This window comes from Leucoraja erinacea, chromosome 22, assembly GCF_028641065.1.
Source record: "Leucoraja erinacea ecotype New England chromosome 22, Leri_hhj_1, whole genome shotgun sequence".
Taxonomy (NCBI): domain Eukaryota; kingdom Metazoa; phylum Chordata; class Chondrichthyes; order Rajiformes; family Rajidae; genus Leucoraja; species Leucoraja erinaceus.
In genome coordinates this window covers 32,249,009-32,263,860 of record NC_073398.1, presented here as the reverse complement: position 1 = coordinate 32,263,860, position 14,852 = coordinate 32,249,009, and the positions used below count along the sequence as shown (strand labels likewise).

Genomic DNA, 14,852 nt, shown 5'->3' with positions numbered 1-14,852 from the left:
TATAATTTCACAAATTATACAGTTCCCCCTTCATTGTATTGACTGAAAACTCCATTATAACATATTATTAGCAATCTGTAGAACAAGTTAGTTTTGCCTCTTTTTAATCTTAGTACAGGTAGTTGCATTCAGTGGAATGTGAAGCATCCCTTTGACTTCAGGATTGTTTATTGTGCAGCAGAATACAGTGGAGATTACATTATGAGTAGCTGTGACTCAATTTCGACATCCATGAGGTGTGAAACCTATTCTAGCACTTTTGCTTTCAATTGCACATACTCAATTTCACCATGCAAGTTGAATCCAATAATCCTTTCTTGTCTCTACCTTTAAAAATCTATGTATTTCCTGAAGAAAGGTCTGCATTTATGCAAAACCTCTCCTTATTCCTTTTGGTCATTGGGATTAATATTTTGTATGAAAGACATAAATAAAGAAATAGCATTGATGATCCCTGTAATATTAACACAATGTATGATATTAATTGTTTTTAATTGTATAAAATGATGACTGGCATAGATCGGGTAGTCAGCAAAAACCTTTCTCCCAGGGTGGAAATGTCCAGCACAAGGCATAGCTATCAGGTGAGAGAGGGAAAGTTTTTTCTTTTCACAGAGTAGTGAGGGCCTGGTACACACACGCATTGCTAGGGGTGGTGGTGGAGGCAGATACGATAGTGGTGTGTAAGAGGTTTTTAGATAGGCATATGGATCATGTACAGGCAGATGAGATCAGTTTACTTGGCATCATGTTCAGCGCAAACATTGTGGCCGAAGGGCCTGTTCCTATGCTGTATTGTTCCATATGCAGATTTGGCATGCCAGTCACTATTTCAGAATATCTCTCCTATTAACAGTGCACATTGACCTTGATGAAATACACTACAGTATTTATTGCCAACAAAATCCACCATTAACAATTATAATCTACAACTGTAATCATTAAACTCTAAACTCTGCCCTCAATGCTCTCTGAGACATTCAAGCAGTGCATAACAGTATGATGACTTGTTAGCACATGCTACTAAACAGTTTAATGATTACAATAAAATCATGTGTATATGTTGATTTTTCTTGGTGTTTTATTACGAGTATGAAGATGGTGGTGGCCATCTTTACCAAAATTGCAGGTCACAATATTAAATGGAGTGGCACTTAAGCTGTCATATTATTTTGAATGCGAGACTCTTCACCTACCCAGACTTGGACTGGCTTTTCCCTTCTATCAGTTGGACTGAACTCTCCACGCCCAAATGCTTCCATCCCTGTTGTCAAGCCACTTTCCTATGCTGTGTGACCACCCTCTCCATTCCCATTGCCTTAATCATGAAGGTCCATTGGACATATCTGCTCTGCCAATATTCTCTGACTGCAGTTAAGGGTGCATGTTTAAAACTTTGTTTTCAAGATATTTATACATTCATTTTTTAGGTTGCATTCAGTGTGATCTGTATTTCCCAAAAAGTCGATTAAATTATTGTATAATTGTATTTATGTACTTGAATAGGTTGAGGGTCCCAATTTCTGTGTGTCACTCCATTGAGATCCAACAGAGGATTAGCCAATGGATAGTCTATGTGCTGATAAACTAACTTGCCCATCCTTTTGCATTGCTGCTGGTTAGAAGTGCAGAATGAATGTGCATGTTTGTTGCTAGCTTGTGTGCCGAAGTAAATCTTTAATTAACTAAATATATTTGGAATTTAAAACAGTGTCAGTAATAATGGCAGAAAAAATTAATGTCGTAAAAATACATCTGGTTCACTGATGACCTTAGATGAAGGATATTTTCTATCGTTATCCATTTTGACCTATGCGGGTGATTCCCACTGCTCTCTGAAGTAGCTCAAAGTTGCTCTGAAGGGACATTTAGGCACAAATGCATGATTAAAATGTAATTCCTGTTTCAATTGCATTATCGATCATGTTTGTTAAATCTGGGCCTTGGAAATATTTGCAGGATTATGGTGCACAGAATCAAAACAACATTGTGCAATTATACAATGGTAAATATAATTGTAATGCCTCTAAGGATGGAAAAATCTTGTGATGTATAGTTGATGCAAGTTACATTTACAGCGTCCACGACAATGATGATTTTCACCTTTATTAATGACTAAAATATAACCTTCCGATCAATGACAAGTGTACAGCTTGGGATAAAATCCCAACTCAACATTGATCCTGCCACCAAATACGGTTTACCATTGGAGTTAAGTAGTCTATTGTAGTATTATGCTTTTTGCAGTCATGGCTGATACCTACATGTTTTATATGGATGTCTACCCTGCTGTCAGAAGTACTGCTGTAAGCATGAGAATGTGAAATGAGCAGTAAAACATCACAATGAAACTGTGACTACAAGCAAATTACCGTCAATCAACAGTTGTCATGTGATGGACAGTAACATGATAAATTGCGCTGCTATTCGTGGCAGCCAAATACAAGAACTGTTTGTTTCATAAAAGGCCAAACAATTTATTATTTTGCAACAGCTGTAAGAACGTGTTATCTTGACACATTTGAAGAACTGGTCTGGGAACTACATTAGTTAACTCTGCTTTATCTTGTCCAGGTGGCATTTTAAAGCATGTTCATCTCCAGCTTTGTCAGAATGAAAGTTTGCTTCAATAACCCATGTTGTCTTTAAGTTATTTTACCTGAAGATTGACTATAGCTCTGTAGTCCCGGACAACGTTACAGCTGATTCAAATCGGCCATCTCTACACATTTTTCACATGGACTGATTGACAGTGACAGAACTCAGCAATGGATGTCGGGGATCATTTTACCCATGTTCCTGTTGAGACGTGGAGGTCAGATGTAGCATTTATGAGAACATCCAGGGTGACTGAACCAGCTTCAACTATTCTGTAGAAAGGAACTGCAGATGCTGGTTTATACTGTGAAGATAGACACAAAGGGCTGGGGTAACTCAGACTCTCGGGAGAAAAAGGATGGGTGACTTTTCTGGTCGGGACCCTTCTTAGGACTTCCAGTGCTGTCTGACCCGCTGAGTTACTCCAGCGCTTTGTGTCTATCCTCAAAATTCATCTCATCTGTACACTTACAGATCCTGTTGTACCACGTGTTCGCTATTATCCTGCACATTGCAGCATCTTAATTTCAATAATGTTTGTTTTCAGTTTACAAATATTGTCAAGCCTAGTGATTGTGAACAATTCTATTTGCTACATTTGTTACATTTTGTTGCAAAGGAATGCCACCTCAGCTTAGTCAAAAGATGTTTGTAATGAAGTATTTACATTTTGCACAGATTTCTTATTTGTGAAGTGCAGATTTTGCGACAGGTTTCAACTGATCAGTTGTTAGTAACCTAAATCATATTGAACTTGATATTTTACTGAAACTTGCAAATTGAAGTTATTGCGCTCATCGTCGAGAGCGTTTTATTGTTATATGTATTGAAATGAAACAATGAAATTGTGTGATTGCAATATAGTGTTGTCAATCTTACTAAATCGTGATGCCGTTTAAAGGGATTATGGGCAGGACAGATTTTTTTCCCCCTATCCAAATGTCCCACCAGTAGTCACTAATACAAGCTAGAATTTGGTATCACAAGTGCTGAAAGATTTCTTGCTTTCTGAAATAGAGTTCTAAAATTTACACACACATTTGCTCTCTCAGTTCACGTACAAATTTAAAGACATTTTAGTAAGGGGCTTGAAGGCAGTTGATGGAGACAGCTGAGTGGGGTTAGGTGACGGTAAGTGAGTGGAAGTTAAACTGATTTTAAGTTGAAACTTGAGTTTCCTGTTAAAATTAATTGCAATTAATGTTGCATTTTCAGTTCAGTTTAGTTTAGTTTACTGTCACGTGTACCAAGCTATTGTTGTGTGCTGTTCAGTCAGCAAAAATACATGATTACAGTTAACCCATTACAGTGTCTAAGGGAATAACGTTTAGTGCAAGATTAAGCCAGCAAAGACCCATCAAGGATAGTCCGAAGGTCACCAATGAGGTAGATAGTAGTTCAGGACTGCACGCTGGTTGTGGTAGGATGATTCAGTTGCCTGATAACAACTGGGAAGAAACTGCCTGAATCTGGAGGTGTGCATTTTCACACTTCTGTACCTTTTGCCCGATGCGAGAGGGGAGAGGAGGGGGTGGCCAGGGTGTGACTTGTCCTGTGCTATGCTGCTGGACTTGCCGAGGCAGCGTGAGGTATAAATGGAGTCAATAGAAGGGTTTAGGCCGCGTCCACAATTTGCTGCAATTTCTTGCAGTCCTGGATGGAGCTGTTCACAAACTAAGCTGTGATGCATCCTGATAAAATGCTTAAGAAAGAACTGCAGATGCTAGAAAAATCGAAGGTAGCCAAAAATGCTGGAGAAACTCAGCGGGTGAGGCAGCATCTATGGAGCGAAGGAATAGGTGACGTTTCGGGTCAAGACCCTTCTTCAGTCTAAAGAAGGGTCCCGTCCAGAAACGTCACCTATTCCTTCGCTCCATTGATGCTGATGAAATGCTTTCTAATAGTACATCTGTAGAAGTTAGTGAGAGATGTAGGGGACATGTTGAACTTCCTAAGCCTTCGAAGGAAGTAGAGGCTTTGGTGTGCTTTCTTGGTCGTTGCTTCAATATGGGTGGTCCATGATAAGTTGTTGGTGATGTAACTTCCAATATTTCAAATAAAGGCATTTCCTATATTTCCAAAATTTTAAATTTAAGATGATCGTGAAATGGTCAGTAGACTGGAAGATGTCTCTATGTTGAGAACAAAAACAAAAGTCCTGAAATGTTTCATAAATGCTACTGAATAAAATTTGGCACGGGTGATGAAGGCAGGTTAGAGGTAGATCTTGTATTTACCTCTTACACGGGTATACTGGTGGGGATGTTTCAATGGGAATTTCACAGCTTGGGACTGGGATGCTGTACTTTAGAGCAAAATAAACCAATGTTCAAGATGTGTGATGAAACCAATGTCCAAGATTACTGAGGTGATGAAATCGCCAATCAGGGTGAGTTTAAAACTGAGAAAGTAATATTGCAGCTGTATAACATTTTGGTTAAATGACATTTGAAGTATTGTATGCAATTCTGGCCACTGCATTACAGGAAGGAGTGGAGGCTTTGGAAAAAGTGCAGAAGAGGTTCATCAGGGGTTGTTTTGATAAGGGGGTATGAGCTAAAAGGAGAGACTGGGCAAACCTGGATTTTTTTTTTTCTGGAGCATCGGAACAGGATGGGCGGGTGGCACCGTGATAGGCAGCCATGCCAACATCCTGTCTTGTCCCTTTTTTCTTTGTTGCTTTTAGTCTGTTTTATTTGTATGTTTTAGTTTTTGTATTATGTGAGGGGATGGGGGAAACTTTTTAATCTCTTCCCCCGACAGAGATGCGACTTTTCACGTGTCGTATCTTCATCCGCAATGTGGCCTAACATTGTGGAGCTGGCGGCCCCTTGGTTAGGGACCGTCTTCGGGAACTCCAGTGCGGGGGCTTCGATAGTCCCGACTGTGGATGTTTCAATCGCCCCGACCGCAGGAGAAAAGGAGGAAGAAGGTAAAAGTTGTTCGCCTTCCATCACAGTGAGCAGTGCGATGTCACTGAAAGCAAGATGGATGCTGCCTGCGCTGATGGGGACTCGGAGGGATTGCCGTGAATGCGGTGGTCTCGGTGTTGTGGGAATGTCGTGACACGGGAGCGTCCTGGAGTCTGATGTGAGTGCGGACGGCTCTCTGACTGTTCGGGCAGACAGGGATTGCAGAGAGAGCGACAAGTGGTGGGTGCAACTCTGGTCACATCACGGTGGAGCGAGTGTGTGGCCCGGACATTGAACTGATGGCTGTGTGCCGAGGGATTCTCACATGCCGCTGTGGTGGCTGTTTATGTTTGATTTTTATGTAATTTTGTATCTTGTTGCTTTTGTTTTTGCTATGACTATGGTAAAACCAAATGTCACTGTACCTCGGGGTACACGTGACAATAAAGAGCTATTGGACTATTGAGAGTCGACCTGATAGAATAATATGAAATAATGAGAAACAAAGATAGGGGAGATGGTGAGTTTGTGTTTTACCCTGCCAGGTTGTAAATGTAAAATAAGGACATAGTTTTATGAGATGGGGAATGTTTAACGAACATTAAAAGGCAAGTTTTTTAAAAGTTTATTTTTAGTGGTAGGTGCCTGGAACATAAACTCTGGAGAAGTGATGGAAGCAGCTACAATTGCAATGTTTAATAGGCATTTGGACGTATGAACTGGCAGGCAATGGAGAGATGAAGATCATGTCCGGGCAAAATGGCCAGCGCTGACATCATGGGCCAAAGAGCCGTACTGTTCTTTGTTGTACAATGCCAATTATTTTGTCGGGAACCAGAGCTTTTTGTTCACTTATGTGATTGTTCCTTTTTGGTGAGTGCTTCCCCTTTTGTTAGCAGAAGTAGGATTTTGTTACCTTTTTTTTAAAAGCCTGCATAGGCTTTTGCTATTTGTCCAACTGGTGATATCAGCAACCACAGGAGATGTAACACCTGCTGTCCCTATACCTCCTCCCTCTCCTCCATCCAAGGACCCCAGCTGTCCTTCCAGGTGAGATATGGGTTTCTGGGCACCTCGTCTAACCTCAGCTACTGCATTCAATGTTCTCACTGTGGCTTCCTGTACAGTGGCATGATCAAATACAGACTCGACAAATGTTTCGCCGAACAGTTACGCTTGGTCTACAGTGGCCTGCAGGATCTCCTAGTTGCTAATCATATTAACACCTCTTCCTATTCCTGTCTTGGGCCGCCTCCTTTGCCAGAGTGAGGCCACATGCAAACTAGAGAAATAACACCTCATATTTCACTTGGGTAGATTACAACCCAACAGTATTCAACGGTATTGAATTCTCCAATTCTAGGTAACTACGTCATCCTCCCTTCATATATGTTCCCTTCTTCCCACACGCCTTCTTCCCACCTGGATACATTCCTCTTTCTCCCCTCCCCTCCATCCACATTCCTTTCTCTAACCAGTATTCACAACTCTTCAATCCTTGGTCTCGCCTCTTCTGTCTTTTCATCTATGGCCTTTATCCAACCATTTGGCGATCAAAATCTCCTTGCCTGTATCAACCTATTTTACCTGTCAGACCTTGTCCTGCCCCTCCTCTGTTCCAGCTTTCTCTTTTACCCGTTTTCCCTCTTTCCCGACCCATCACCTCCCTCCCAAACAAATATCAGTCGGAAGAAGGGTCATGACCCTAAAAAGTCACCTATCCATGTTCTCCAGAGATGCGGCCTGACTGGCTGAGTTACTCCAGCACTTTGTCTCTTCTGGTGATATCAGCAACCAGTTGTGTGATTCAGCTCCTCTTAAAAACGATAGTGTTTACAAATATGGATCGTAGTAATATTTAATCTAATTCCAAAGGCCTACAATATAAATTGGCTATATCATTTCTTAACCAAGAATGGACTTGGTCTAAGGATCATTGAGTGACTGACTGAGGCATCCTGTGAGATTTTAACAACTGCTGAAATTGATGTTTCTCACCAGAAGAATTGTGGTCTGATGATGAATGTGTTTGGTTTGGTTTAGAGATGCAGTATAAAAACAATATTAAAAAGGTGTAACTTTTAAAAGAATTACTTTTTTTTTAAAGATCAGAAAATGAAATGGGGAGGGCAATGACTAAATTGTTGAGGAACTTGGAATCAAACTAAGGAATATGAATCCTTGCCCCCTGGAGCTTCTACCTTTGAGGAATTGGATGACGGGATGAGAGCCATGTTTGAATTGGCTGTAGTTTGAGGAGGCGTCAGTGTTGATCCAGGCAATATTAAAGATGCAAATAATGATTTCCGCAGTTACGTGCTCCAGAACCAGGTGTTTTTTTATGACTACTCGGGCTCAAAGGTGCACGTACAAGCTTTCGTTTAAAAAATGCCCGAGGAGCGCACTGCTCGGTTCGGCCTGCAGGGGCAGTAGGCGACTGCTTTAGCAGCTCCCGGGGACCGGGTGATTTTAGTTAAACACTGCCATGCCTTGCAGCACTGCCCGGCTAGTCTTTGCAGATATCTCGTCTATCCATGTTCACCAGTGATGCTGCCTGACATGCTGAGTTACTCCAGCTCTTCGAGTCCTTTCCGGCTAGTCTTCATTCTGATAATTAAAAAAAAAGAAATCGATGATTGATAAACATGAATGTATTTGTCTTTGAAATGTGACACGAGCGAGGTTGCAATCTAAACTGCCGCTGAATTATTTTTTGAGTTTGATTTCTAACCGGAGAGATTAGCTAACTTTGCAACTGCCACATGAGTAGGTGGAGTGGAGAAGGTGTGGTTCCCCCCCTACAGTGTGGACATGACTGATTGTTTTAGTGCAGGCAGCTGTACTACAGCCTAGCTCCTCCCCTCTGCTCCCAGCTGTCTGGATCTTTGGTCTGGAGTTGTGTGCGAGCTGCTCGGCACCGCCAGAGTAGGGAGTTCGCCACCGAGGTTGGAGTGCGCTTGGTGCGCTCGCAACATCAGTCTCATTTAGAGGGCGTCAAGTATGGTTGCCTACGATGAGATACAAAACTTTTTGCCCACTAAGAGGACTATCACCGTGGTAGACGTTCAGTCACAAGTATTCCACGCTAAAGAATTGGAGGTAAGATTTATTGTAACTTTATGAAATACTGTTTGCTTTGTTCAGGATGTGGAGTGGAATTGCGTGTGTCCTAGAATGATCAGCAAGGTTTAAAAGAGCCATACAACTTTTTGTTCCGCTGAGTTACTCCAGCATTTTGTGTCTATCCTCGGTTTAAATCAGCATATGCAGTTCCTTCCAACACAACTTTTTTTATTTTCAGTCACGCAAAGTCACTAGATTTTGGTTGCAGTGTAATCGGATACTGCTGGAAGTAGTTGCCGGGAGGCTTAGTGTTTGGGCAGTTGCGCTGAAAGATCAGATGTACTTTGTCAGCCTTGAAAAGGTTAGTCGACACCATAACTAAATAAAGGTGCAACTGGCGTGGTTTGTTGGTTCAAACCAGTGTACAATTGGAACACTGTTATCTTGCCAGTAGCGATAAGGCATTGCAGAACTTTATTGCATGTGCAAAATGCTTATGCACGTTTCTGGTTGCCAGCGGAATGTCAATGACACCATACCTGATACAATTTGGAGTTTAGAATAATCCATGTCCATCTGTTTTTTACTAAATCAGAAAAGAAAAAATGCCTGAAAGCTTCTGTCCAACACAACATGCAACCTTAAACCAATATTCGACATTTTTGAAGCCAGTTCAAAGTCTTTAAACTAGCCAACACATTAGTTGTACCTTCTTATTCCTTAATCCCTGGCCAAAATATTTTTCATTCTGTTTGAGAATGCATAATTGGAGAGGAGTATTTTAGCAATCTGCTTTATGCAAACATTTGGAAGTTAATTTTAGTTTGAACCAGTTTATATAACTGACAAAATTGTAATGAGACATTCCTTGATAATACAGTGCACTCCATAATGTTTGGGACAAAGACCCATCATTTATTTATTTTGCCTCCACAATTTGAGAATTGTAATAGGAAAAAAATCACATGTGGTTAAAGTGCACTTTGTCAGATTTTATTAAAGGCCATTTTCATACATTTTGGTTTCACCATGTAGAAATTACAGATGTGTTTTTACATAGTTCTCCCCATTTCAGGGCACCATAATGTTTGGGACCCATGGCTTCACAGGCGTTTGTAATTGCTCAGGTGTGGTTAATTGCCTCCTTGGTATATGTAGGTATAAGAGAGCTCTCAGCATCTAATATTTCCTCCAGTCTTTCCATCACCTTTGGAAACTTTTATTGCTGTTTATCAACATCAAGTCAAGAGAGTTTATTGTCATGTGTCCCAGATGGGACAATGAAATTCTTGCTTGAAGACCAAAACATGAGGACCAAAGTTGTGCCAATGAAAGTCAAAGAAGCTATTATGAGACTGTGAAACAAGAATAAAATTGTTAGAGACAAACCTTAGGCTTACCAAAATCAACCATTTGGAACATCATTAAGAAGAAAGAGAGCATTGGTGAGGGACTGGCAAGCCAAAAAAGACTTCCACAGCTAATAACAGAAAAATTCTCTTGATAATAAAGAAATATCACAAACACCTTTCTGACAGATCAGAAACACTCTTCGGGACTCGGGTGTGGATTTGTCAATGACCACTGTCCGCAGAAGACTTCATGAACAGAAATACAGAGGCTACACAGCAAGATGCAAACCACTGGTTAGCCGAAAAAATAGCATGTCTAGGTTACAGTTTGCCAAGAAGTACTTAAAAGAGCAATCACAGTTCTGAAAAAAGGTCTTGTAGAAAGATGAGACGAAGATTAACTTGTATCAGAGTGAAGATAAGAGCAAAGTATGGAGGGGAGAGGAACTGCCCAAGATCCAAAGCATACCACCTCATCTGTGAAACATGGGAGTGGGGGTGTTATGGCCTGGTCATGTATGGCTGCTGAAGGTACTGGCTCGCATATCTTCATTGATCATACAACTACTGGTGAATTCTGAAGTGTATAGACACCTTACCTGCTCAAGTTCAACCAAATGCCTCAAAACTCATTGGCTGACGGTTCATTCTACAGAAAGACAATGATCCCAAACATACTGCTAAAGCAACAAAGGAGTTTTTCAAAGCTAGTAAAATAGTCAATTCTTGAGTGGCCAAGTCAATCACCTGATCTGAACCCAATTGAGCATGCCTTTTATATGCAGAAGAGAAATCTGAAGGGGACTAGCCCTCAAAACAAGCATAAGCTAAAGATGGCTGCAATACATGCCTGGCAGAGCATCACCAGAGAAGACACCCAGCAACTGGTGATGTCCATGAATCACAGACTTTAAGCAGTCATTGCTTGCAAAGGATATGCAACAAAATGCTAAACACGACTACTTTCATTTACATGACATTGCTGTGTCCTAAACATTGTGGTGCTGTGAAATGGGGGGGACACTATGTATAAACACTGCTGTAATTTCTACATGGTGAAACTAAAATGTATAAAAATGGCCTTTATTAAAATCTTTAATTTTTCATTCCCTTTCTTGCATTCCCACTTTGCTACTCACTTTTTTTTCTGATGTTTATGGAATCATCCATCATGACGAAGCCAGTGAAAAAGAACTGTTCAATCTACCCTCAGTATTGATCTGTCTCTCTACTAGTCTGCATCCATATCCATCTACTTCCCACCAGTTGTGCAGTTCAGCGGTTATTACGTTATGGGTGGCAAAAAATATCCTCATCTCGTCTCCAGTCCTATTAGTTTTCATGTTAAGAGAATGAAATACTTTCTAATTACCTTTACTTATTTCATACCTTGAGTCTCTTTATCTCCTCTTTCCCCCCCTTCTTTGGCTGCTCTGTTTCTTAGTAGCTACAGAAACTCTTCAGCTCTCAGCTTTCTGGAGTATTTGCTCTGATAGTTATGATAGGTGGTTTTAAAAAAATGCTTTCCTCGTTTTATCCTTGGGGGAAAAAATGCACCGCATCTTTCTGACTAATTGACCAGACTTAAAAGTTATGAGTAAAGACTGAGGAAACTTGCATCAAACTAAAATCCATGGTATAGTTTTGTTTGCTCATATTCTGGCTGTCTTTTAGTTAGCAGGCTAAAGTCACCATATTACAGTTTGCATGAAGGCAGCAATGCTAATAAAAAGTGACACACAAGGACCACGTTACCATGAGATCCTCATAAGTTGATGGCATGGCAGGTGACACTTGGTGAAAATGAAAAATATTTCATATAAAATCTAGTAGGCATTAGAATAAGAAAATGGTCTACCAAATGGGATTTCTCAAATGTACAGTTTTGCAATTGACTACTAAAATGGGTGTATGCCTGGATGAGAAAAGTTTTCAACTTCAATCGGTGTTACAGTAGGATTTCCTGGTCACAGCACACAAGACCCAGGGGTCACCATAGTTTCAGCTAGAATAGCAGCAGGAACACCACAAATCCCCATGCTTTTCAACTGAACCAACTCATCATCCAGTGAGCTATTGGTTATGTAAAGTGTGAGTCATTTTATTTCCTTATCCCAAGGTATGCTGTATGCATAAACGTTCTTAAAAAAAGCTCAAGTTATTGCCAATGGGGGGGAAATAGCCCATTTTTCATTTCTTAGGATTATGGTGTTGAATGTTCGACCATGTCTTAGTTTCTTCACTACTAATTAAATAGACCTTTTTGGGAAACATTTTGTCCTGGGAAAGGGTTGGAAATTATTATTTCTGTAATAGGGCTGAGAATGGTTCCAGATTAGGTGTTAAGATGTAATCAGTGGAACTATTTTACAAAAAAAAGGAGTAACCTGCAAATTGCCATTTGGTTTAAATTGGAGCAGATGACAATTGCACTTAATTGTTCGAGAAAATGTAGTTTACAATGTAGTTTACAAACTGCTACTCTTCTAATGGACGTTAGATCACCCACATTAATTTAATGCGCTTTCACACACAAAGCACAGCTATTTAAGCTATTTAAATGTAATTGTTCAGGATTAATGCATAACAAATGGACTAAGGGATTGAAAGCAATCAATGCAGTAGAAAGGCCAGGGATTGACTTTTGAAACCCCCAAATTGTTTGGACTATGAAACTAGGGCGAGAAGTGGTTAAATTTGGAGAAGGTAGCAGAGATTTGCAATTGGAAGTACAAAATGTGCCAATGCAGTACAAAGGCAAAGTAAATTTAATACCATGTATAAAGTGCTCAGCAAGGAAAGAAATGGGTGGAAAGCCGTATCAACATAGCCTTGTTTTAAAAGAATGAAGAATAACATTTTTTCTTAATGTTGTAGTGGCGATAAAGTTGGCTCTGGTAACATGATCATTGTTAGAAATTAATAGTCCAGAAAAGTAGACAAGTATGAGAGTTTAAAAACCTTTTGTGTCAATTTGAGAATTTGAATTCATTTCAGTGCATTGATAAAGTTTGAATAATGTTTGTGCAGTTTTCCTGTAACTTTTTGAGTGGACAGTCTTTATCCAGCCTGTCCCTCGTGCGATGCTAGTCATACACAGAAGTGGGCAGTAGAATGGTACATCAACTAGAGCTGATGTGTGTTCAATCCTGACTCTGCTATCTGATGGTTTACACTTTCTTCCTGTGACCACGTTTCCTCCCATATCCAAACACATGCAATGACGTTAATTGGAACCCCTTGTGGGTGGTGGAGCTGATGAGAACATGGGAAAATTAACGGGGGAGGGAGGTGTGTAATTATATCGTGGGCTGGATGATCTTCTGTGTAAAGACATATGGCTGACTCCTAAACACCCTTGAGTTTGCTAACTCAAGAACTGCAAGAAGACAGCCCACGATCACCGTACCAAGGCAACCTACAGTATAATCTGACTGAGCATTTAAATCAAATTATCTTGTCACTGGAGTGCATGGGAAGGATTCAAGCAAGACCTGATGAATGAGTAATGAAACAATTTTTGTTAATACGACTTAAATTAAAAACACATGTTGGGAGTTTATCATTGGAAATGGGGAAACGGGAATATCACTTCCCTGGGCAGGGAATGAAAGACCACTGGTCATGTATCATGAAGTTCTTGATGTACAGGATCAACTAATAGTTTCACTCAAGAAAGATACAAAATAATGATGTAACTCAGCAGGACATCTCTGGAGAGAAGCAGTGGGTGACATTTCAGGTTGAGGCCCTTCAGACTCCCCTCCAGAGATGCTCCCTGTCCTGCTGAGTTACATCAACATTTCAACAGCATCTGCAGTTCCTTCCTCCACAAATAGTTTAATTTTCCAAGAAGGATTCAAATTTTATGAAAAATCCCCAGTGTGTTATTCTAGGAAATGGTGTTGGGAGATTTGGTATCTTTCCCACTGTTCCCACTGATCATGTTTAACTATCTCTGGTAGTTGACACATTACTAGACATAGCAATTCATTTAAAATAATCTTATTTCTTCACCAAAAACTGAAGATAATATTTGGTTGGATTGTTCTTGCTACAGGATACACATGTTAGAAATTCCCATAACATCCTTTGCAAAGTTTACTGTTTCACTTTGTTGAGCTTCCTGTGCAGTCAAATCAGTTTCATTTAGACGTAATATTTACTCCTGATGCCGTTTCGGGGAAATAGTGTGAATACATGGATAGATCTTACGCGACCAATGCAAAATATGGATGATAGACACAAAACTCTGGAGTAACTCAGCACCTCTGGAGAAAAGAAACATGTGACCTTTCAGGTCAAAACTCTCCTTCAGATGCATTTCAGGTCGACCCTTTTTTCAGAAATATGGCACTGCCCAAGTTAAAGTACTATCTTTAAAAACTAATGCAGCAAAATTGTTTCTTATTATGTGCCGAACTTTGTCCTGCCTCTCCTTTTTCCAGCTTGTTTCACCCCCTCCCCCACAATCAGTCTGAGGAAGGGTCTTGACTCAAAATGTCACCGATCCATGTTCTCCAGAGATGCTGCTGTATTAATCAGCATCTGTAGTTCTTGTTTCTTCAAAATAATTTCCTCTTTGTCATTACACCTTCTTATGGTTATACAGATGCTTGGTTGCTTTAAACCTTCTTGGGCCTACCTAATGCAATCTATGCATGTCTTGTGGAAGTCGAACCGTATTTGATTTTGCCATGTTTCCTGATCTGTTCCCTTGAATCAAAAAATAACTTGCTCTTAATTACACACTTTAGATATTATTTTTTGTCATGATCTTCCATGATTTTGAAATCCAGTTGGAATTGGTGGCAATGCTTCAACTTCAAAAAGAAATGGGAATTGAGCTTTAAACCTATGTTCTTCCATTGGTGTCAGTGACAACAGGACAAAAACAGGACTTGGGAAATGCGCCCATTTGAGGGGA

The 14,852-nt window shown here is 40.2% G+C and overlaps 1 protein-coding gene across 3 annotated transcripts in view; it reads left to right on the top strand.

The window, feature by feature from the left end:
- net1 (neuroepithelial cell transforming 1) overlaps window positions 1–14,852 on the top strand; it is an 86,047-nt gene that overhangs the window by 53,384 nt on the left and 17,811 nt on the right. Inside the window, exon 1 of one of the 3 annotated variants that reach the window (XM_055653420.1) lies at window positions 8,401–8,609. The exons of the other annotated variants lie outside the window; for them this stretch is intronic. Coding sequence (XP_055509395.1) covers window positions 8,511–8,609 — 99 coding nt within the window. The 5' untranslated portion in view covers window positions 8,401–8,510. Of the gene's footprint in view, window positions 1–8,400; window positions 8,610–14,852 lie in introns of those variants that run through there. 3 annotated transcript variants of the gene reach the window in all.